The 22,575-nt window shown below is 42.4% G+C and overlaps 1 protein-coding gene across 1 annotated transcript in view; it reads right to left on the reverse strand.

The window, feature by feature from the left end:
- Positions 1–21,824, reverse strand: part of ASPG (asparaginase) — a 46,997-nt gene extending 25,173 nt beyond the window's left edge. Inside the window, exons 1-6 of the mRNA XM_055817409.1 lie at positions 21,502–21,824; positions 15,079–15,208; positions 11,507–11,618; positions 9,154–9,279; positions 7,578–7,661; positions 6,410–6,536 (exon numbers count right to left, since the gene is read on the reverse strand). Of these exons, the coding sequence (XP_055673384.1) occupies positions 6,410–6,536; positions 7,578–7,661; positions 9,154–9,279; positions 11,507–11,618; positions 15,079–15,208; positions 21,502–21,679 (757 nt within the window). The 5' untranslated portion in view covers positions 21,680–21,824. The remainder of the gene's footprint in view (positions 1–6,409; positions 6,537–7,577; positions 7,662–9,153; positions 9,280–11,506; positions 11,619–15,078; positions 15,209–21,501) is intronic.
- Between the last annotated feature and the right edge of the window lie 751 nt (positions 21,825–22,575).

Below are 22,575 nucleotides of genomic sequence, written 5' to 3' on the forward strand. Positions count from 1 at the left end.
AGGCCACATCCAGGTTAGGCTCAACTGTTATATTTTAGCTTTAATTCTGAAACAGTCTAGATTCTGAGATATATCAGTATTACTCATCAGTATTTCTAAGTTAGTGCCCTTCAAGGAGATATTTAATATAATATGTATGCTTGCTTCAATTTAATAGCATTTTATAGCAAAGATGTCCAAAATGGGTATGTTAGTTCAATGACCGTTAGTGAACGGGATGATCGATCAGACACAAAGCTGCATACCTCTATTACAACCTCTTCAAAAGAGAAGCCTGATAGCTCTGAAAAGCATTCTGAAAAGTGCTAGATCTGACTGGTTCACAAGATTGACCATGTCCTGTTAGTGCCAGCTCTCCCAGTTCAGTAGTCAGAAAGCCTCAGCCAACAGTGTCGTGCAGGTCTAGCAGAGGTGAGGCACTTACTCGTCACACACTGACCTGAACTTCATTGTTATGTAGTTGGCCTGATACCAGCCTGGATTAATGTTTAGAAAACAGACCTTCATCTTCCCAGACATGAGAGATGACAAATGCAGTTACTGTTGCCGCTAATCACCTCCCGAGTTTATTAGGTAGTTACTAAAGATTAAATAAAATAGCAAGGATTCAATTAACTCTGATTATACATTTAGAGCCAGAAGCCAGCTGTTTAACTAATAGTTTGTTTGTGTTGCATTATTAGAAGCCAAGTCATGCATTATTGATTTCAGAATTACACTACTTCACTGTAGGAGCGCAGTGTTGGTAGCACTGACTACCTACAAGGCAGTGGAAGAGGTTTAACAAACAGCAGCCAACAGCTCAGAGCATCATGCTTTGTTGAAAGCCCACCATGCCATAAAGCTACCTGTTTCCCCATCATGATTTAAGCTTTTTAGGTTTTGGAGAAACTCTCAAGCAGCAAAACAGATAAAAGATCTGCGTGCATAATACTGAGTTACTCTCAGCCATGCGGAGTTACTCACACCAATTACCGTTGCAATCTCTTGCCATCAGCAGACAGCCATTTGCAAAAAAATTCAGAGTACATTTAAAAGCCTTCGTTGAAGCCTACTCCATTGTCCCATTACCAGAGATACTAAAAACTACACAATCCATTAAATCAAGATAGAAAATAGCAGTCACCTATAAGACTTAACAAAATTTCTCTTCCTGTCGTTGTGCCCTGTCAGCAACTAGAGCCTCTGCATGTTCTTTCTAAAAAAATATCGTAAGTCATTAAACAGGTCACAAGCAGTTGGCTGGGCATCACGTTTGTCCAACCAGCAACACTTCAGCACATGGATTCCTAATGCCCTGGGAATGAAAGAATAGAAATACAGACCATTTCTACAGTTTCTTTCTTTGTGCTAAGCTGGTCGGCACAGTTCTGAAACCACCTGGCTGGATTTAGTAGCTAGCCAAGTAGCTGTCAGAGGCCTCCACGAGCTTTCCAGAGGGAGTCAGAGACCTGCAGGAGGTACACAAGGAGTGCAGAAAGCTGGGCATTTGTTCTGCTGGAGGTTCATAGGCCTGGCTAACCACGTTCACTCAGGAACACTGCTTTAGGAAGCAGCAGCGTTTGGCAATAAATGCAATCCTTTCAACCTTCTAACACACAGATTAATTCTTTAAAAGCAGCCTTCTCTGTAAGATTGGATGGCAATAAAATTGTATCAGGGCTTTCTTTCCTTTATCCTCCATAAACTAGGAATCCTTGCCAAAACTTCACAAACACATACTACTAAGTTTGGCAACCATTAGTATCTCTAACGCCCGTAACAAACTTGAAGAATGAACTGAGGAAACCTGCCTTGGCATGGATCATTAAGATACTGCCAAAAGTAGAAGACCAAGGAGAGAGATCAGAGGATAGATTCAGAAGTCAGACCTATACCTGTACTCTTGGAGTACGCTCTACCAAATAACATATCATCTTCAAGATAAATGTAATGCATGCAGACATAGTACCGTGATGTCATTCCAAACTATATTAAAAAAAGAATTAAAGATTGCCTCTGAGTTAACATGAACCTCATCAGCCTACATAATGTGCTTGGTACTGCAGACTCCACAGATGTCAGTTTTCCATTAGACAAACAAGTCTAAAAGGCAGAACAAAAGGCAAGTGTGATGCAAGAGCCAAAGACAAACAAATATACATAAAAGCCCAACTCCATCTCCGATTTATTCAGAACTGTTGTAAATGAGGAAAAGAGCCCTGGGGAGCAGGGGAAATTAGAACACACCCTTTGCATCCTCCATCTCAAAGATTACATCCCCAAAAAGGAGGAATATTTATGTCACATAGCTAAGTTCAAGCATCTTCATCATACTGCACAAACCAGATGACTTGCAGCCTAGTGTCACACCACACAGCATTCTTTTTGTTAAATAAAAAGCCCCAAACCTTAGAAATCACTAACAGTTCTTAAGTAAGAAACTCATATACAAGCAGGTAAAGTACAAAAAGCTATATATCAGTGTTCATAGCAGGTTTTTATCCTACAGATAAGAGTGACTAATTAGGGATATTCAGTTCTGGCACACCACAGAAAACTGTAAACTGTTCTAACTTGGACAGTTTGTGCTTGGGAAGAGTTGAGTTGATATAGTGTACTGCATTATGTAAATGTGGATACAAAGCTGAGGAACTAACATAAGCTAGCTACTGGTGTTGCAGAGCAGAAAGTAAGTTTTTAAAAGAGGTAATGGTTATTTATATGCTGTATCCAAAATGGCTTGGGATAGAAAAGATTGCAGTATTTGAGGAGACTGCATTCAAGATATTAAGGCCTTTGGTTTATTCTCCCAAAGAAAACCATCACATAAACAATACTCTGCTATTGCCAACCTTCCCCTCCCTACCAAACACTACAGCTTTTAAAAATCACAGCTGAAAAATACATCCTTGTCTTATTCAGCTTTATTCTCTCTCTCAGTATGGTGATAAGGTTAGTGTGGGGAAAAAACATCAACCTGACTTAAAAATAAAATAAATAAAAAAAAGAGAAGCAGCTCTACACAGTCCAGAAAGCAGCAAGAAACTCCAGTTGTTAAACAGCACCTATGCCACAATGCAGGTTTCAAGTTATAATGGAAGAGCAGCAACTAAGAGCGACACCTCCCTTAGGAGTGGTGACTGAACTCCGAGTTATGAAATCAAACAAGAAATACAGCTTTTTGTGCTTGCAGAGCTCCAGACAAACAGAAATGCTTTCTTCTTATCCTTCTCTGCAGGGCTGCAGGCAAGCCCCACCACTATATAAGCTGCCCCAGCATTCATTACAATTCATGGAGGCAGCCAAGGGGTGGGGAGGCCAGGCCAACCTATAGGTGCAAATTCCTGAAGGAGGCAAACAAACACAGACCCCCTTTTTTGGCAGTTTGTTATAAAACAATCAACACACACCTTTTGAAATTAATATTTAAATTGAATGGTGTTGCTGCAAGAATCAACATGCCTACTTAACAAGGGTGGGGGGACGACCAAAAGCACTTCAGTGAAGAAAGCTCGCACTTGTCTTAATACAGAAAGGTCTAGGGCTTTTTGCTATAAATAACCAGAACTGCCAACCAAGACACAGACCTGGCCAGTGACTAATAGCTTCTCTCTAATGACAGACAAGCTATTTGGGTAGACGAGCCCACGAGGACCTTCTAACCTCCTGCTGCTGCACTACACCTGCATGCACAGTCACATGGGCTCTGTCTCTCCCCTACACAAATTGTTTTTCATCATATGGTCCTGTATATGTGCACCACTCCCAGATGTTACATGCAAGTATGATGAAGAAAGTCCAGCCATGGTGACAAAGCAAGTTTTGTATGTGCTTCTTTAGGACATTCGAGAACAGAACAGCAATCAATTATGAAATATACTGAGACTCTTTACACATTTCAAGTGAAATAGTCCTTGTCTCTCCTGTTTTTAAAATATGGGAGAAATAAGGTAAGGTCTTTTTTTCTTATAAGCTTTAAGATTTTAGAAATATTTTTTATTATTTCTATATTGTCCATTTCATACAGAGATTTGTGGCTCTGCTGCAAAAGTATTTCCCATCAACATTGGGTTTCTTGTTCATCCCAGGAGTGGGCTAGAATTTTTCACTTCTAACAGGACTTTGTTGTGCTAAATTGAAAGTCTTGAGGAAGCTGACGTGCTTCCTCATCTAAAACTGGATAACAGGACTGTTAGGAGTTGCTAAGACAGTTAAGGATCTGGCTGAGAACACAGCCAGTTGATGGGATCAGAAATCCACTGGGAGCCTCACCTGAAGGGGGAACAGGGTGAGAAATGGATATCAAAAATGAAGGAGAGTGCTGCAGGGAAGAGGACTAAGTTTCTCCCTCTCCTCTTTGGCTCTCAAGTAGATTGTTGCTTTTAGATGGTATGCCTAGCCTTGAACAGCATGTCCTCTCCTCATTCCTGCATACCAACCCATGATCTCATTATGCTCCTCACTCCCTCCATCCTGTCACCTCTTCCCCTCTGATTCTCTGGAATTTTCATTCCCAGCTTCATTAGAACTGGGAAGCCTGAAGAAGAGTTTCTGCCCGTGGCCTTCTCCTCCTGGCATCCTCAGGCTACTCTCCATAATGCTGAAGCAGCAAGCCAGCCCTGTCTACAGGAGGATTAAGGTGTGTTATAGAAAGTTGTTTGAAAAAAAACCACGTTAAAAGATGCTAGATTTGTTTGGTTTGTTTTAAAAGCTCAAGTGGTACCTTGTGTCCATGAAACCTTCATATGAGGATTGTACAAGCAAACTCAAGGGAGACAGCGATGTTTCAAACAATTACTTTGGACAAAATAAAGCAACACTTGTAGATTGTCCATACTATAAACTATGTTTTTTCAAAATGAAACAATACTTCAATACTGACACCATCATCTTGGATAAATGATGCTACCTCAACAGGGTAATCAACTGAAACAAATAAAAATAGAGCCTATCACACCACCAGTTTTTAAACCAGAAATCCCCACTGATCTCAATGGGGCATTCTACTGAAAAGATAATGGGACCCAATATGGGCCAAGGGAAATACTTAATAACTTTCTCATTTTTCTACTATAGACAAGGAATCACAAAACAGTTCATTCAAATCCAAATGAAAAATAGCATGCAGTTTGCAGCTTGATTTCATTATTGATCAGTCAGTAAATGGGATTTATTTATACCCTATTTGACACAGTTCATAAAAACCCAAGAAAGAAGATTCTCCCCAATTTACTGCAGCCATCAACTGACAGCATTGCTGTTGATTTCAGATACACCGTATTTGACAGAGCACAGTAACACAACAGTGGCTGACACTCTCTCTGAGAGATGTCTTATGGAACCCTGCAGTATTTCACAGGCTTCCTCGGTTTGTATCTGGCTGCTACAGGCACAGGGCTTTGATCCTGAAACTTTGTTAAGTAACTCCCACTCATTAGGTGGAAGGGATAAGTTTATTTTTCCAATTTGCAGAATGTCTGTCTCTAGTAGTGGAAAGCCTTCAGAATGGCACACTGCATGGCACAGGGCTAGATCTCCTACCGCCACTAACAGCGCCTAGCAAAGGAATTTGGGAACCCCTTCCTATTCTTATTTTTTTGTAGTAATGGAATTGTCATGAAGTCCTACTCCTTTTTAATATACCTAGCCTATCGCAAAGCAGCTGGCATAACATGTCATATTTTGTAAAACTGTCCTTTAGTATGTTTTTCAGCAACTCCTCATTTGGCCAAATTCCAAATGTGTCTCTCTCCTCCCCTCCAAAGGGTGCCATTTATCCAAGAACAGACATCAATACGTTAATGACTTCGTAAACAGGTACCGAAACCTTCATGTAGTCTTTCCCCTTCTTAAAAAAGAGACACACAGAAATTACAGGGAGCCCAAGTTAGTTTAGGGGGAAAAAAACCCAACAAACTTATTCTAGGTCTGCTGTTTCCAATGTGCTTGCAATTTAGACAGGTCCTAAATATCCAGTAAAACTTACACAATGACATGCACCAAACAGAGAATCTGTTGAAGCTGCAAGTACTCTGCAATAACTCTTTTGCCTGATTTCGGAGCCCAGCGTGGTCATTAACGAGATTAAACTCTTTGTTCTTTCAGTCCTCACTCCCTCATTTTTATCTTCAGAGCAAGCACTTTCATAACACAGGGGCAACATTCCCTCTGGTTAGTCTGGATCTTTAGTCAAAGTCAGTCTAGCGCACATCTATATTCAATAGATAAATGCAGTTGAGTCACAAATTCTCAGTCTTACTAATATTTAAACATTTTCAGAGCAGGTAAGGTGGAGTCAAGCTACAAGGCTTGCAAAGATATTTGCATTTACAAACTGCGTTTCAACTACACAGGCACAGATTTTTTTCAGCTAGAATTCTATTGCATGTGGCATAAATTACAAGGCTTAAGAGATGATCTTGCTTACTTGTAATATCAACCTCAGCATTTGCAAGTGGAGGCAGGTTAGGTGAGGAAAAGGCATTGAAACTCCCAGCATCCACCTTAGTCACCCTATTTCCCCTGTACAGTTTATTATAAAAATACAGGCACACCTGCAAGACAAGTAAAGAAACAGGTCTGAATAAGCCAGTAATTAAAAGATTCAGTAGATAAATACTGTAGTCTGTCCTTTATAAAGTGTTTTCTAAATCTTTAAAGCAACTCAGAGGCTAGTAGATGTTTACAACTCTTAGCCTTTCAAAAAGGGTTGGCACATCTGTCACACATTGGTTAAAGAATTTAAGAACAAAACAAGTTAAGAGCTAACTAGTTTCATAATCCTCATGAGGCATAGTCTAGGAGACAGCAGATTTGCCTGAGTCCACTTCAGAGACAGAGGAAAGAAACAGTGTGGACTTATTAACAAATTCGTCAGTTACATCTAAATTCAGAGTTCAAAACCTTAACAAAAGGCCTCGTGAAAACGAGGATAACTTTCAAGTTTCCACACAAATAATTACGTTCCTTCTCAAATCCCTCTAAGTTTGTCAATTGGAATTTGAAGGAAAAGAGATACCTCAAACTGTTATTAGTTACAGAGATCTTGGCCCGTCAGCTATTGCTGTTGTCTTACAAGAACTGGCTTTAGGAGCACGGCAGAAGTGAAACAAGGTGCACCTAGACCAGTTTTCTCCCCAATTTTCAGGCTGCACAGCATCAACAACTTTAAAGTTGGGGTGCTGAGACCACAGAGGTACTTCCATGTCCATTAGGGATATCACCCTCAACACTTCAGTCTTCAGGAACTTGAGTCAGAAGGCACTCCTACCAGTTCTAGAGCAACTTTAGAACTTCAAAGTAACTTGGTTAAAAAACTGACTATTTGCAAGCAAACCTCTGATTTCAAGTCTGCTGCAAGGTGTATTTCAGACTTGATAGTCTTTACAGGTTGTATGTGGGCTAAATGGGATATGACTTCTGAGAAAATGGCACATGCTTTGCCATGCAAGTGCCTGTTACCTCAGCAGAATCCATTTATCTTCCTGTTTAAGCACAATTCCATACTGCCTACTGGGTATTTTGAGTATGTAAATATGTGTCCTGGCTAGAAGGGGAAAAGTAGCTTCTGAGAGAGTCTTCACAGGCAAACAGACCTCAGGAATCACAAACTGCCCAGCAAACAGCAGTGCCCCCAGAAGGTTGGCTCGGCCGTCATTCCGTAACTCGTATATGGGCACCTGAAAAGCAGAGACTGAAATTACACCCTGTCCCTTATGTAAAGCCAACACAGCAGAAAAAAAAAAAAATAAAGAGCCCAACTTATGCAAGACAAATACATTATAATTTATGTAACAATGATTTATAACAAATAAAGTCTCCTTCTTTATCCAAACTATTTTAGACTGTAGCAGATGGCAGGATTTCCTTCTGTGCTTAACAGACTTCCATGATTTAAATGTTTAAAAGCTAATATAGAGATGATTCTGGTGTGATTAAGCAGATTAAGAGACTGATGCAGGAAAAATATAAAAAGTAGAAAGCAGGCATAGTTAAACTGACCGAGCATGGGAGAAGTGATTGTACAAGAGAAAAAGCAAGGCAGATCATACAGAACTGCCACTATGGGCTTCACAACAGCTCTCTTGCACCATCTTTTCCCATAGTATAGAAAAACTGAGCAGGTTAATACTGACAGAAACGAACAAGATTAAAAACAGAAATTTGGTCTGCTGAGTGATGACTTCCATTGCCTTTTCAGATTGCTACTTTATTAACAGAGTCAGAGCTCCTTTCAGCAGTGGGAAAAAAAATAAAAAAAATCACATGGCTTCATTGCTAGATAATATGTCAGGCAAATCTCCAAGCAATAAAGCCAAAACGAAAGTAAAACCTCGAATATGATGTATCACAACTAGACTGCCCCATGTCAGGACAGTAAGTGGGAGCATAATCCTTCTTAGACTTTTGTATTTTGACTTCAAATAGACCACATGTGAAAGGGAGGTTATGAGATGGGGGAGGGGAATTTTACTGTGCAATGTTTCATCTCTCCTTTGTGATTAGAGCTGTATTTTATGCTCAAGCAAGCTATTCTAGTAAGACAACCCCTCCCCCTCAGACAATATGCAAAGGGCTGATTTCCAGCTAAGAGAATGAAAATTAATAAATGGAGCCTTTAGAGGAAAGGAAATAGAACATGTTAGATGCTTTCTGGAATAGAAATTATCAAAAATGCATCTAATGCTTAGAGATTATTAAAAAATGGTAAAGAATGCAACAATGAGTAACGTAAGACAGGATAAGAACTGATGAAGTAAAAAGTGATAAGCTTCAGGGCTTTAAGGAGGAAAAAAAAAACAAACAACAAAAAAACAGCTAACAACCAGCAGCCACCTGAGGCTGGAAAGATGCTTCTCATATAAACCGATTAATACACAATGGCCAATGACAGGCTCTTATATCTTTCTCTGAAGCATCTGGCCCCAGACATAATGAACTACTGGTCTGATTTGGTACAGAGTTGTAAAGTCATTAATGATAAAATTATGGGGCAGATCCTCAGCTGGTGAGCCTGTCAGCTCTCACAAATTTCTATCAGCGCTGTGACCATTCACCTTGGCCAGAGGCCTGCCCTGCACTACCAAACTATACAGTGATAATCAGGATGCTACCTAGTTTTCCATATAAAAAACAGAAATTAAGCTTCTGACTTCAAATTAAGTCCATTACCTGAGATCCTGTCAGAACAATAGTTTTACCCAGGTTCTCACACATGAAGGATAAGGCTGAAGCTGTGTAGGCCATGGTGTCAGTGCCATGGAGGATCACAAAACCATCGTACTTTTCATAGTGCTCCTGGAGATGGAGAGACCGTTTCCACACTGTTAGAGCAATGCACCGGCATCAGCAAGCAAGGTACATACTGCATCACTTTCACTGAGGCAAGCAACAGCATAATACTTTAAAGGGTACTACACGCATAACGTGTCCTAAAGTTATCCTGTTTTCAGTTTAAATACAATTAAGGGTTAATAGGACACTAAACACTAGAGCCGCTAATTCTAATTATGGAACAGTCAAAGAGATTCTTCTATGTATACATATTAATGCTGCATTTTTAAAGCAGAAGACTGCTAATTAAGAAAAGCTTAGCAATGGCTTTAAACAAGAATGTTAACATATGCAAATTAGCCATATAGTCTGATTTCTTGTTGCCGCTTTTACTTTAGGGATTACACCATTTACAGGAACAGATTAGGCAAACCAAGGCTATCATAACCTATAGGAAAAACGGTCCATTTAATCCGGGTGGCAGAGAGGGAAGTTGTCAGTGTACGAGTGCCCTCTCCTGTTGAAAAGTCACCTTTTCTGCAGCAGCATGTGCCTTCTGCCCCAAAAGAGGTGATTTTTGAGAAGTCCCTTAATCAGGCACGCACAGATGCAAAAAGGGAATTTAAGAGTAACTTTCACCTACATAAAATTCCACCCAGGAGTTGTTTGTTTGGGTTTTTTTAATGCAAAGCATGAATCGCACAGTTCATCCTGTTGGAATAAGTTCATCTGCTGGCTTTTTGGAGGAAAAAGGAATCGGTTCCTCAATTTTACGTGATGCACACAGTAAACACTGTAGTGAGACACTGATGTCCCTGATGCCATTTGGTAACACAGAAAGGATTACATAAAAGTCTGAGCAGACATGTGAAGTGCCAGTGGGGGAGGAAAAGAGGGGGTTTGCAATAGAATTAAATAAGATCTCTTTTTAATTACTCTTATGCTACAATAGGCATATGTGCTTGGCATCTTCTGATGACACGGTCACCTCCAAACTCCCACAGATTTCTACTCATCCTTTTGCTGTTTCTTCACTGATACTCATGCCTGCATGTTACTACCTACTGGAGGTTTCAGGGGACCTCTGCTTGTCTCTAACAATTAGCCAGCAGAACAACCGCTAGCACTGCAAGATCTTCCAGTAGGCCAAACTACAGCGTGATGCAAAAACCACGCTGTAGTTCCCAGTGCATTAACAAGGTCAGTCAGTCTCAAGAAGACCTAACCCCTGCTCCATCCCACACACCAGCTCCATCCCTTCTCTGCCCTGGCAAGATGCATTCAATAGCAGGAGTATTGTCCCTAGTTTGGTGGTTTCCAGATTAGAGCACCTAAGGGTGAAAGACTATTACCTGAATCTTCAGCATTTTTCCCTGCATTATTGTACTGCTCATGTGCATTGCTACAGCTTGGTCAAGGAAGGAAATCTACGCTACAAAGCTCACTACCACAGAGCGAGCTTGAGTGGAAGAGCAGTATCTTACTAGGCCCACGGTTATTTCTTTCTAACAGCTACGTATCAATTCCTGTTGTAAAGTATTTGAAATGTTTCACATTTCTACTTTCTTAAAAGCACATAGCTAAGTTTGGACATGGAAGCAGAGAAATGCTGATATTTTTTTTAATCTAGAGAAGGAGGTAATGAATTTATGTATATATGCAGAAATATCCAGGGCTTTAAACATATCTCAGTGTGGGAAACCTAACCATGATAGCATTTTTTCAACTGGCTTTGGCTTTGTAGGCGGTAAAGTCCATCTGTGTCTAAAGTAAGAAAGGCATGAAGACATGAAATTATTTTCTACGTCAATAGCCAACTATTAAGCTATTTGAACACTCAAATTATATGTAACTAAGTGACTTACACCTAAGAATTATATTCACTGTCAAAAAATATTGACTACAAGTCAACGTTTTAGACAATATCAGCCTACACGTTGCATACCTTATTCAATCATAGCTACAATTTTCTTATTTATTTTCTTGTACAGAATGATGACATGGCTTATCATTGCATGAACTATATAACTTTAATGAGTTTGCAACATTTTGAAAAGAAAAAAAAATTCAGCAAGCCTTGCAAGCATAGTACTTGTTACTTTGCAAGTAACTAAGCAAGGTACGTAACATATACATTTTAAATTAAAAAATACATACAGCACTACTGAATTGTCTTATCTTGCTAAGTATACTAGATATACTGCTGGTTTCATTTAAGCAACAAATGAATTCTTATCCCACACCATAGTACCTCAAGTTTTCTTGCAATTTTGGCCCAGTCCTCTGGTGTCATGTTGGAAGAATCAAGCAGCGGTGAGAGCTCCAGGATTGTGTAAAAAATTCTTTTGTTTTGCTTAGAGACACTATGAAGAAAGACAATCGAAAAAAAATAATTCTCAGTAATATCAGCTTATAACCTCCATTTTTTTCCTCTAAATCAGTAATTTTCACCATTTTCCTCCCCACCCCCCAAGTCTATGGCAAAAAAATGGTTTTAAATTTGGAACATTACGTTCCCAGGTTAGAAGTTCATGGCTTGATGTGGTTTAAAGCACTAATCCATAAATTTAACTTCATAACAAATATAATTTGGGAGGTGGAGAAAAGCTGGCAAAACTAACAACAGAAAAGAAGAACCCAAACTTACTTTCTTTAAGTTTGGAACTGAGTTCTAACAAAAGTTGATACAAAGCTTTATGGTTTAAAAATGCTTCATAAGCTATTGAGAGGAATCTATAAAGCTTCCAAAGTTCATTGGGGGTCAACAGAAGAATTGCAACAACCTTTTGATCCTTTTATAAATATAAATAGATACCCTATAAATATATACTCTTTCCTGACACAAAGGGTATTTTCTCTTTAGAGTCTTATAACTGGGATTCATTTTTGTGGCCTTTAGAAGGTCCACCCTTCTCAGTTTCTCTGACCTCAGATTTCAGAAAAAACTCTCTTGGTTAGTTAAGATCTTCAAGTAAACTCTTGCCTTTGTTAATAATAGGCTAACTTTGTAAATGTGATGTGATCATAGCAAAGATCTTAAAATACTGGCACAGTATTGAAGTATTTAAAACTGAGGCCTTGGGACTATAAACGCTTCACTGGCAATCAGTTATTGGCCACTAAACAAGTGCAACCTTGACAGCTGGGAAAAGACTGCTATAAGTACAATAAAAACAAAACAACCATGCGAGTGGGAAAAGACACAACCCAAACCAAAAACTGACAGTCAAGCAACAGGATAAAGTACCTGTGAGGCTGAGGAATGTAACGCTTCCAAGCATCATGCAGTGTGTAGCCCAGCAGATGGAGACCAAAGATTAAGAAGCGTTTACACAGTGAAACATCTTACAAAGATACACGATCCCAAATTTGGAGGGGACTTACCAAAGGTGATGACGGCTATGGAATCACAGTGGGATTGTTGTAGCTCTAAGCATACTGTCTGCTCTCCCTGCCTCCAAGGGCCACCGGTCTCCCTTTGCCCACTTGCCTATCTCAAGAAATCTGACTCTTCAAAGAACTTTGATTTGCCAGCCAAACAGACCACATACAGGGCATGTGTCTTACCCCACAAAACGTGCACACTTCTCATTAACTTTCTAGCCACTGAGAATAAAGTCAACTAGGTATAAATTCAACTTGGCAGTTAAGATGTGGGGTAATAAAAGAGCCCTACTCCTCCTGTTTTCTGCTACCTTTCTGAAGCTTGGAAGGGGATAGAATATCCACCATTTTCACCCATTCTTACATTAGCTGGAATATGTTCCTATTTAGCAATGCAGTGGCCAAGATGCAGCTAACAAAGCAGCACTGCGAGCAGGCCAGCTCTGCTGACCCCCTCTTTTTTCCAGGCAGAACCATCCAGAGCATGTTTGACAGGATCATCTTCAGAACGTTCTCAATGTTTTTCCACTGCCTGAGGATGATGGAAAGGTCCCTGCCAGCTGTAACTGTGATAAATACTTGTACATTTACACTGGAAGACAGTCAAAGGCTATAGAAAAGACCAGGGTACTGCATGGATGTGTAAAAGTTCCTGAAATATGGTGCTTAGAGCACAGAAAAGTTGATTATCTTCCTTCAGCATTTGCAGAAGTGTTTTGTTCCCACTTGCTATTCATGTATATATTTATAGCGATATAAAATATGTAAAAAAAGGTCAATTATCAGTTGATCAGCTAATAAAAACTGCAGACCCACTCCCCTTATGAGGCCTGTAGGACAGCTGCGTACAGCAGGAAGCGCATTTAAAAAATGTGCAGTTTTCGTTCATAACCAACTGACATACTGTACCAAATAAGTTCAGACTTCATATGAAAAATTGCCTAGATGGATATCACATTTACACATGCTAAGAGTAACTTTGGAACTCAGTTGAAAATCTGTGTAAAGAAAGTTCCCCTGAGGATGTGCTGTTGAAATAAAATATGACATACCGACACCAGAGACTGGTCTAGTCTATGACTTTTGATGCCTTTCTAAAAAGAGATTATATTATTCCTTTTACATCGAGGTCATCACACAGATATACAGAGTTCACAAAATACTCCTATTTTCTCCCCTCAGAAACTCATGATATTTCTTAACTGCCTGGTTAAAATATCACTCGGGCAGCACAAAACAGAAAATGGCAAATTGCCATGACCAGCCTCCGGAACAGCACTCAGCAGCACCAAAAAAACAAAACAAGGTTGTTTTTTAAACCTCCATTTTTGATGTGAATGATTGGTTTAAGCTTTCTTGTTCTTCAGGGAAAAGATGTGCCAGAAGTATATTTAAGACTCAAATGGGTATATTAGTGTAGTTTTGTTGTATTTCAAATCCCTTAAAGTATGTAGAAGTTATTTGGTCACAAGCACAGTATCGTAACAGAGCTCCATCTTTCTTTGTATAGCCATCGTATTAAACAAACTGTACATATCAATACTGCTCCACTGGGAGCCCATTCGTTTTCCCTTTACCCCTTTCTCTGCCATCTGCCTTTTAAGTGGTTACTTTTAAAAGCTTTACACAGAGGAACTCAATATAAAATAGCAAGAACTTAATAAACCTCACATTTCCTTTGTATGCCTTGATTTTCTCCTTAAAAATTAAATATCCATTTTTACTCTTACAGCAAAACAGCTATAGTCCCATTTACCTTTGAATGACTGCGTAAAATCATTCTTTGCGAAAAGTTAACATGTTTACAGGGGTACAGTCATGCACCACAGCTGGGGAATATCTCAGATTAGCATATTGCCCTCTAAATAAAACCTATAAGCTTATTAATCCTTGCCCAACAGTTAAGAAGCAATGCAGATTAATTATAAGACCATTGCTTATTATCATAATGTTGCATAAATTTGGGAAAGACAATCAGCTTTTGGTTTTTCTTAAAAACAGGAGGCCTGCAGAATTAAAGCATAAGGCCTACTCACAGATGCATTAATTAGATGCTGCTTTTTCAGATACATGAAGATAATTCACACAGACCTGTATATACAGTTTTCTTAGTTTCTATAGAATATTTTTATGCTTTCACAGTAGTAAATTAATATCCAAAACAAGAAAAAGATACAGGACTAAGTTTCCCAGAATGGTTACTTGTTGCCCAGTTTAAAAGTTATTTCTCAATCCGTTCTAAGGCACTTCATTACAAATATATTAAAACAGACATTTTCTACCATGCCAGACATGGTGGGCTTTTTCCTTTTAAGTCAATATAGGCATTTTTGCTAATCTCATAATGCCTTCTTCACATTAAATGTTTGGAGATGTAATTACTTGAAAATCAACAGGATCTTTCCTAACCCTCCCTCTTCCCGAGGAAAATGTACTTACGGGAGCACCAATGTGTTATCTGGAATTTCACGGCCCTTGTTCTGTTTCATTTCCTGGACGTATGCCTCATCATGCAGCATCGGCATGGTTTTCAAGCTGCTTACTAATTTATTTGCCTCAGGAGCAAGACCTTAACAACAAGGAATAAATGAAATAAAGGATCAGAGATGGAAGGAAGCGAGTGGCACAGTAAGGAAGACATCAAGTTACACAGCTGTTTGCCCATCATTCCAAATGAAATTTAAGGAGTTGCCAGTTTAAGAACATGAAAACCAACGATAACTAATAAATCTCCATGCAGTTATTCTTTTCTTGACTTGAAATAAATAAATCCTTTATTTAAGAGAAATAATGTTACAAATCTCCTCCATATCAAATATTTATGCTCTACCTGTTTGTTGCGTGTTTGCAAATACTGACCAGCAGTATGGGCAGGAAGCCAATTTTTGCAGCTGTAGCAAAAAGCTACCATTTTCTTTTACATTTGCCATAAGTACATTCTGTACTTAGCGGCAGAAGACTTAGAAAACACCGAGCATAATTTTGTACTATGAAGTCTGATATCTTTACCTAAGCTTCTTCGCCTACAGCAGTATTGGCACAAACAGCAAGGTACTAGTGTAACTACCTTGGAAAGCTGCATGTTACGTGTCACTGTCAATAGAAATAGCATTTCCAGAGAGAAATAAAATACATAAAAGAAAGCAAAACCAAATCCCACAGTAGGTATTAGGCACTGACAGATACAAAGATCTCTATGTATACAGAGATACAGAAAGCTCAGCTTCCCACAAGAGTCTTAACTAAGTGCTCTAATCACTCTCTATTGAATAGGTACTTTCCATTAGCAGGTTTGGGACTGAACATCTCAACTGACAAGAGGCAGAGAAGGTGCATAAGCTGCTGAACAGAAAAAAATGAAGAGTGTGGGTGCATCTTGAACTCTGTTCACTCACTCTCTGCCTATGATGTTGTCTTTCTCTCAGTGGCAGGGACCCTTAAAATGGCTGGGGCTTAAATTAGCCTAGGCACCTTTAGTGTTTGCTGGATCTGCAGGTGTCCTGGTTGTAACTAGGGATGCCACAGGGAATCTGCATGGCATTCTCTGTTAGTCAGAACAGCACCTGAATTTTTGATGTTACGACCCTTAGCATCATAGAACTGAGATAATTTCTGAATCTAACTTGCAACTCACCTCCCAATACCCCGTTTCAGGAATTGGATGCCAGCACTGCTGCTGTCATCCAGAGTCAGAAGCCACCCTGGTTTTTTTAAGTCTGACTTTTTGAGATGTTTTTCATTCAAGGTACTTCCATCAAAGGTACTTCCTTCTCAACTTCAAGGTTCTACTGGCATTACTGTCCAGTTCAGTTCAACCTCAGCGAATGTCTTTTATAACACCTGTTCAGATGGTGAACAAACTCTCAAACCTCATTATTCTACTTCTGCTAGTTCTAGTCACTCCTAATTTGAGGCCAAGTAATTATGTCCTATTTCCTCTTCTTCTGTGTGTTTAAACGTGATCCTTTTCTAACTTGGCATTTGTATTTTTTTTCTTCACCTTCAAACAGAAAAGATAATTTAAAATATTCCAAAACACAGAGAGTATTTTCAATAGCAATTCTATCTTTTCCCATTTACTTTCCAAACAGATGGAAAAATCCTTAAGGACTCCCTAATCTCCCTTGTGGCTTGCCTTAAATAAGTTGCAAGCCTCCTCATAGCCAACTTTCTCACAGGACAGCAACAGCATTTGAGTGGATTTGTTTGGATTCCTGCTGGAATACTTTGTTTTACAAAATATACTTCACATGCTTTCAAGCCTTGGATGTTTCCTTCATTCAGCTATAATCCCTGCTTTTCCTATTAAGGACGTTCCTAGCTTAGTCACAAATGGCCACTTCTGCTGTACTTGGGCATAGAGTCATTTTGGCTTTGAAATGCAGCCCAGTTCCAACTGTTTCTGGGTGTTTTCTGATTATTCTTGTTTGTCCAGTGCTCATCTTGCTCTGAATATTGACAATGGATTAGACTGTTTAGGTTTTGTATTTGCCCCAGGAACCGGAGAACTGATGTACGTTAATATTCTTAAATCCCTTCTCTATAAATGGCAGTTTCCCATCTCTTAATCACAACCCTATCAGGATTTTTCTGTAATTGCTTGCACTGAACTTAAACCTTTTTTTAAGGCATTCTGCAGTTGTATCCAAGATGACCCACTTAAAATTTGTGCGGTCCTCTGAATATCTCCACGTTTAGCAGCATTTTCTGCTTTACAGCTTCAAGAAGCAAAGGCAGGGGAACTCAAGTGCAACTGCTTTAAGAACACTTCTACTTTACTATGCATGGAAAACATCTTTTGCGAGCCAAGCTTGTTAACCAAGTAATTGAAGCAACTTCTCCCCTGCAGAGAAGAAGCAGGCTGTGCAATTTGCCCAAACAGCTCTCATCAACTTCTGTCCTTTCCCCTCAGCTGGCCAACCCCAGCATCACAAAGCAGATGGACAAAGGCAGAACAGCAAACAAGCAACTGTGGCTGAGGAGAACAACCATGGTTCTGTCTCATCTACTATCAAGGACTCTGCTTTTCACTCTGCTGCTATAGATAACACAATTAGAGCTACTTGCCAATCAAGATATCCTGTAACCTGTGCTGCAGCAGAGAACAGGGAGCTGGAAAAGCCCGATGCAGCTGTGTCAGTGGGGCTGTGCACCCAAGAAACCACAGATGCTGTGGACAAGGAGCCTACTGTACATCAACATGCTGAAGCCATCATTCCCAATCCTAACCAACTCTCTAAGCTAAGCAATACAACAGACTTTGCTAACCCAGTTTTTACCTATAGGAATATCAATACAAACAGTGCACACAGCAACAGTGCCAGATCCCAAAAGTAACGACTACATTTTGAAAAGGGAGAGAAGCAGAAAGTGTTCTCCAGAACATTAATTTCTGCAGCTGTAGTACTCAGAGCTTTCAGAAGTGAGGTGAGTTTCAAACAGAAAAAGGTTTGGACTACAGCAGCCAGTCCTTCAGCAGTCCGGAATGCCTACAAAAGACAGGTAATTAACTAAGCTACCCAGGCAGACTCTATTCCAAGATAAGTAGTTTGTCTGAAGAGATTTAGCTTAGTTCTACTTGCATTTGTTGGGTGGGGGTTTTTTTCTTAATATTTCAGGTAAAAGCTAGGAAAGAGATTCAGCCCACAAGCCCAAGGAAAAGATCTTCCTGAAGGCACCAGCACAGGAGGAACATGAACACAGTAACTTCACTAAGGAATTTGGTAAGGCTCTCTTTCTGAAATGGACTACTGGTAAGCCAAAAGTGGCCATAGGAGGAGGAAACAGGTAGGAGGAAGTAGAAGGAAGAAATTTTTAACATGCACTGAAATAGCTTACTTGATAGCAAAAACATAAATGCTGAGGGAGTCTGCACCTGAGTCTGGCTGTCACCCAACTCAAACAAACAGGAACAGATTATTCATCCTCTACAGATAACTCCTTCACAGGTAACCTGTAAATGTGCAGAAAGTCCAACAGGTCCAAGACAGGCTGGAGCTGCCACCCACGCACAGGGCAACAGCAGAACCTCTGCAGGACGTTTACAATCAAATATGATGATAAATAACCGTTCCATACATACACAGCAAGCCCAGGGAATGTGATTGCACCAGTCTTGTATTCTGCAAGGAATACGTTCCTGTGCAGAGCAGTCCCTGTGTACATTAGGCCTATCAAAACTGTCCGATTTTAAAAATGAAACTATCTTCTCCCAGCAACTAGAAAGCCCACAGAAAAAGCTCGCTTGATCCTTTCACTTTGAGCAGTTGCTGCTATGAAAGGTCACATGCAGCTCCAGGAAGATACTTCTGTTCCCCTTGTTTGAAATAAACCACTTGCAGCTCTAGATATGATTGTAAACAGGCACTTCCTATCTACTGATTAATAAAAGAAATGAGCATCTATTGTTTCTTCCTTTGAGGCATGCTGCCTTTCCCATGCCCTTTCACCACCTTCTGTCTGAACACTCAAGACTGCCAGATATGCTGAAAGAGGTACTCGGGCTGCTCTGCTGCAAGACCTGTGTATGAAAAGCAGGCTGAAACCCTCACCAGGATGTAGCGAGTCAGCATCACTGGATCATAACTGTCAGATTGATTGTACTTACTTTAATGATTGACACTTGTTAAGCAAGAGGAAATAACAATAAAAAAAAAACCCAGGCATACAGGATGAGAAGAGGTTATGGAGTTCATTTCTAAAAGAGTAAGACACATTAGTTTATGTGCTTAAAAAGGGTGTTTGGGAAGCTAAAACAATACAAGCAGGAAATTATTTCACCATAAACACCACAGACTGAAAGCAAAACCACCATATCTCATTTGAAATACAGACTTTTTTTTTTTACAACTTTGATAGCTTAAACACAAAGATGACGGCCGTAAAAGATGCAGAACAACCCCTTAAAGCACCTTTGCTACAATAATAAGGATCAGCCAGCCACCATCTTCTGAGAAGGAGGGATATGTATGTAGAAAGAAAAAAATCCAGTGTAGGAAGCTCTGAGGTGAAGCCACAAGTATTTTAATCCTACAAATGAATAGCTGGGATAGTACTTCAGGCATGGGCTTGAAATTCTGTAGTAAGGAAGGCAAATACCCACACCTCTGTACCTAGACAGACACAAGCTCTGGAAGTCCTGGGGTGCTCCATTGCCTCCCAAGTAAAGGAGGATGGAAACCAAGTAGCAGTTCATCAAAACTGGACTTCTTCCCTCCCCACCCACCTCCTGCCCCATGCATTATCCTCTTTCCCTTAATACTAAGGCTGGTAAACACGCAGACCTGTAGCAAGTGGCCAAGAAGGCCAATGGGATCCTGGGGTGCATTAGGAGGAGCGTGGCCAGCAGGCTGAGGAAGGTGATCGTCCCCCTCCACTCTGCCCTGGTGAGGCCACCTGGAGTGCTGCGTGCAGTGCTGGGCTCCCCAGTTCAAGAGAAACAGGCTGCTACTGGAGGGGATCCAGTGGAGGCTACACAGATGAGGGGACTGGAGCATCTCCCTTGTGAGGAAAGGCTGGGGGAGCTGGGGCTGTTTAGCCTGGAGAAGACTGAGAGGGGACCTTATCAATGCATCTAAATATCTTAAGGGCGGATGCCAAGAAGACAGGGCCAGGCTTTTTTCTACGATGCCAAGTCACAGGACAAAGGGCAACAGGCACAGACTGAAACCCAGGCAGTTCCACCTAAATATGAGGAAAAACTTCTTTACCTTGAGGGTGCCAGAGCACTGGCACAGGCTGCCCAGAGAGGCTGCGGGGTTCTCCTTCTCTGGAGATGTTCAAAACCCACCTGAATGTGACCCTGTGCAACCCGCTGCAGGTGACCCTGGTTTAGCAGGGGGTCGGACTAGATGGTGTCCAGAGCTCTCTTCCCACCCCGACCATCCTGTGATTCTGTGAAACCTGCTCTTTTCCTCAGACACATTAGTTGGCTGGTGCTTCTGGCACCCTTTGGGATCTATATGCCTACTGATTAAGGGTCTGGTGGTGTTTAGGTACCACTCCAACCAGGTTCTGCACTGGGGTACCTGAGGGGTTGTTGGGTGAGTTTGGGCACCTACCTGCCGACATTTAGGAGCACCTGAAAACACATAGCATATCCCTGAAGGTACCTAAAAAGCTTTGAGGTAAAAATGCAGGCTGTCCACTGAGACATCTCAGAGCTCAATTTTGTATTTAAACTTTTTTCAGCTGGTGGGAGGGCGTTTGGCATGTCAAGCCTTTTCTCCTACGTAAGTCTCACCTTCCCTTGGTACAGTAAAGCAAAATTCTTCAATGATTTCCTCAAAGGAATTCAAGAGCTTGCAGGAGAGCAGCAGAAGGCTGCCCAGAGGCAGGTGAGTGCAGATTCTGCACCTGATCTCACTCATTTTGACACCGGACAGCACGTATGCTGCCAGGCTTGCAGCAGCTGCAGGTACCTGTCAGGTCACCACCTGAAAACCCTTGGCGTGGCCACCACCTCCAACAGCCCGTGCTCTTCACGCAAAGCAGATGCTCTCCAGGTAGCCTGGTACAGCAGCTCTTTTGGGGCTAAAAGAAGAGATCGCACGACTGCCATGATTAAACTGGTTTCATTTTCAGCGTGTGAAGGAGAGGAGAAAGGGCTCGTACTTGAGGAAACGTGCTGCCCTGTGCCCGAGCCTGCCCTAAGCAGCTGCCGGGCTCACTCCTCGGCAGGACGCCTGCCAGCCACGCTCCCCCAGCACCAGCCGGCCGGCGGAGCGGTTGTTACGGGAAGGCACACACACCGCCGGCGCCGCTGGCGGCAACCGGGAGCGGCCCGGGGATGCTGAAGCCCTCGGGGCAGCGGCGGCCCCGGCCCCCCCCGCGCAGCCCCGCCGCCCCCCCGCAGCCCCTCACCCTTGACGTCCTGCACCATGCCGATGGTGCCGCCCGTGTTGATGACCAGCACCTGCGCCTCGGCCGCCGCGCCACCGGCGGAAGCCGGGGGACAGCCGGGGGGCTCCTGCGGCTCGGTGTCAGCCAGGGCTCTGCCCAGGGGACGTACCCCCCCGGGGCGCTGTCCCGCCGCCGCCATCCCCTCCCGAGGAACCGCTACCTCCCGGCCCCCGCCCCAGGGGAGTTATAGGGCGGCTGCGGTGACGCCCCTTCCCGCCCCCCCGGCCGGACCGGCAGCGGGGTGTGGCCTGCCCGGGCCGCGGCGCTGCCCAGAGGCGGGGGCAGCCGCCATGCCCGGCCCCCGCAGCGGGCGGCGAGCGGGAGCTGGGGGCGGCCGTGCGGGGCGGCCGGGGGGGGCCGCTCGCCGCGGGGAAGGGGAGGGAGGGGCGGGCCCGGCACCGGCGCCGCGTGCAGCACCGCCCCTTGCGCTTCGCGCCGCTGCGGGGGGCGGGGCGGGCCCTGCGCGGGGCGGGGCGGGGCGGGGCGGGGCTGGCGGGGGGCGGTGCGGGCCGGTCGTACTGGGGGAGAAGGAAAGCGCTGCGGCGCATCTCCGGCCAGGAGAGGGGCAGGGGGTAGACAGGGCTGGGGTCAGGCCCGCCGGGAATATTCACGTCGTCCCCTCTTTTTTCCAGAAAGCTCTTGGGGAGCAAGGCAGGAACTTGCTCTGCTCGCCTGGCCTCCAAGGTGACCTGCTCCTACCAAGCATCTCCAAGAGCAGGCAGCGTGGTACATGCAGCATCTCCTGCCCTCCGTTTCAGCTTCCAGATCTGGACCCTCAGTTTCCATCCGGGACAGATGGGGACAGTGGTACAATGCTGCCTGCTAACAACTGTAACGTGGAACGTGAGGGTTGTGCTGGAAAGGTCTCCTTGGGCAAAGATGAGCTGTGGAATACACAACAGTCAGCAGCCTGCAAAACCACAACCTGTCCAGAATGATCTCTTAGTTAAATCAAGCATCCATATACAGTCCTCTCTTGTAGACTGTACGGCAGTATTAGCCCACAAACTCCTTTATTTGAGCTCTACTGTCCAC

Source organism: Falco peregrinus, chromosome 1, assembly GCF_023634155.1.
Source record: "Falco peregrinus isolate bFalPer1 chromosome 1, bFalPer1.pri, whole genome shotgun sequence".
Classification (NCBI taxonomy): Eukaryota; Metazoa; Chordata; class Aves; order Falconiformes; family Falconidae; genus Falco; species Falco peregrinus.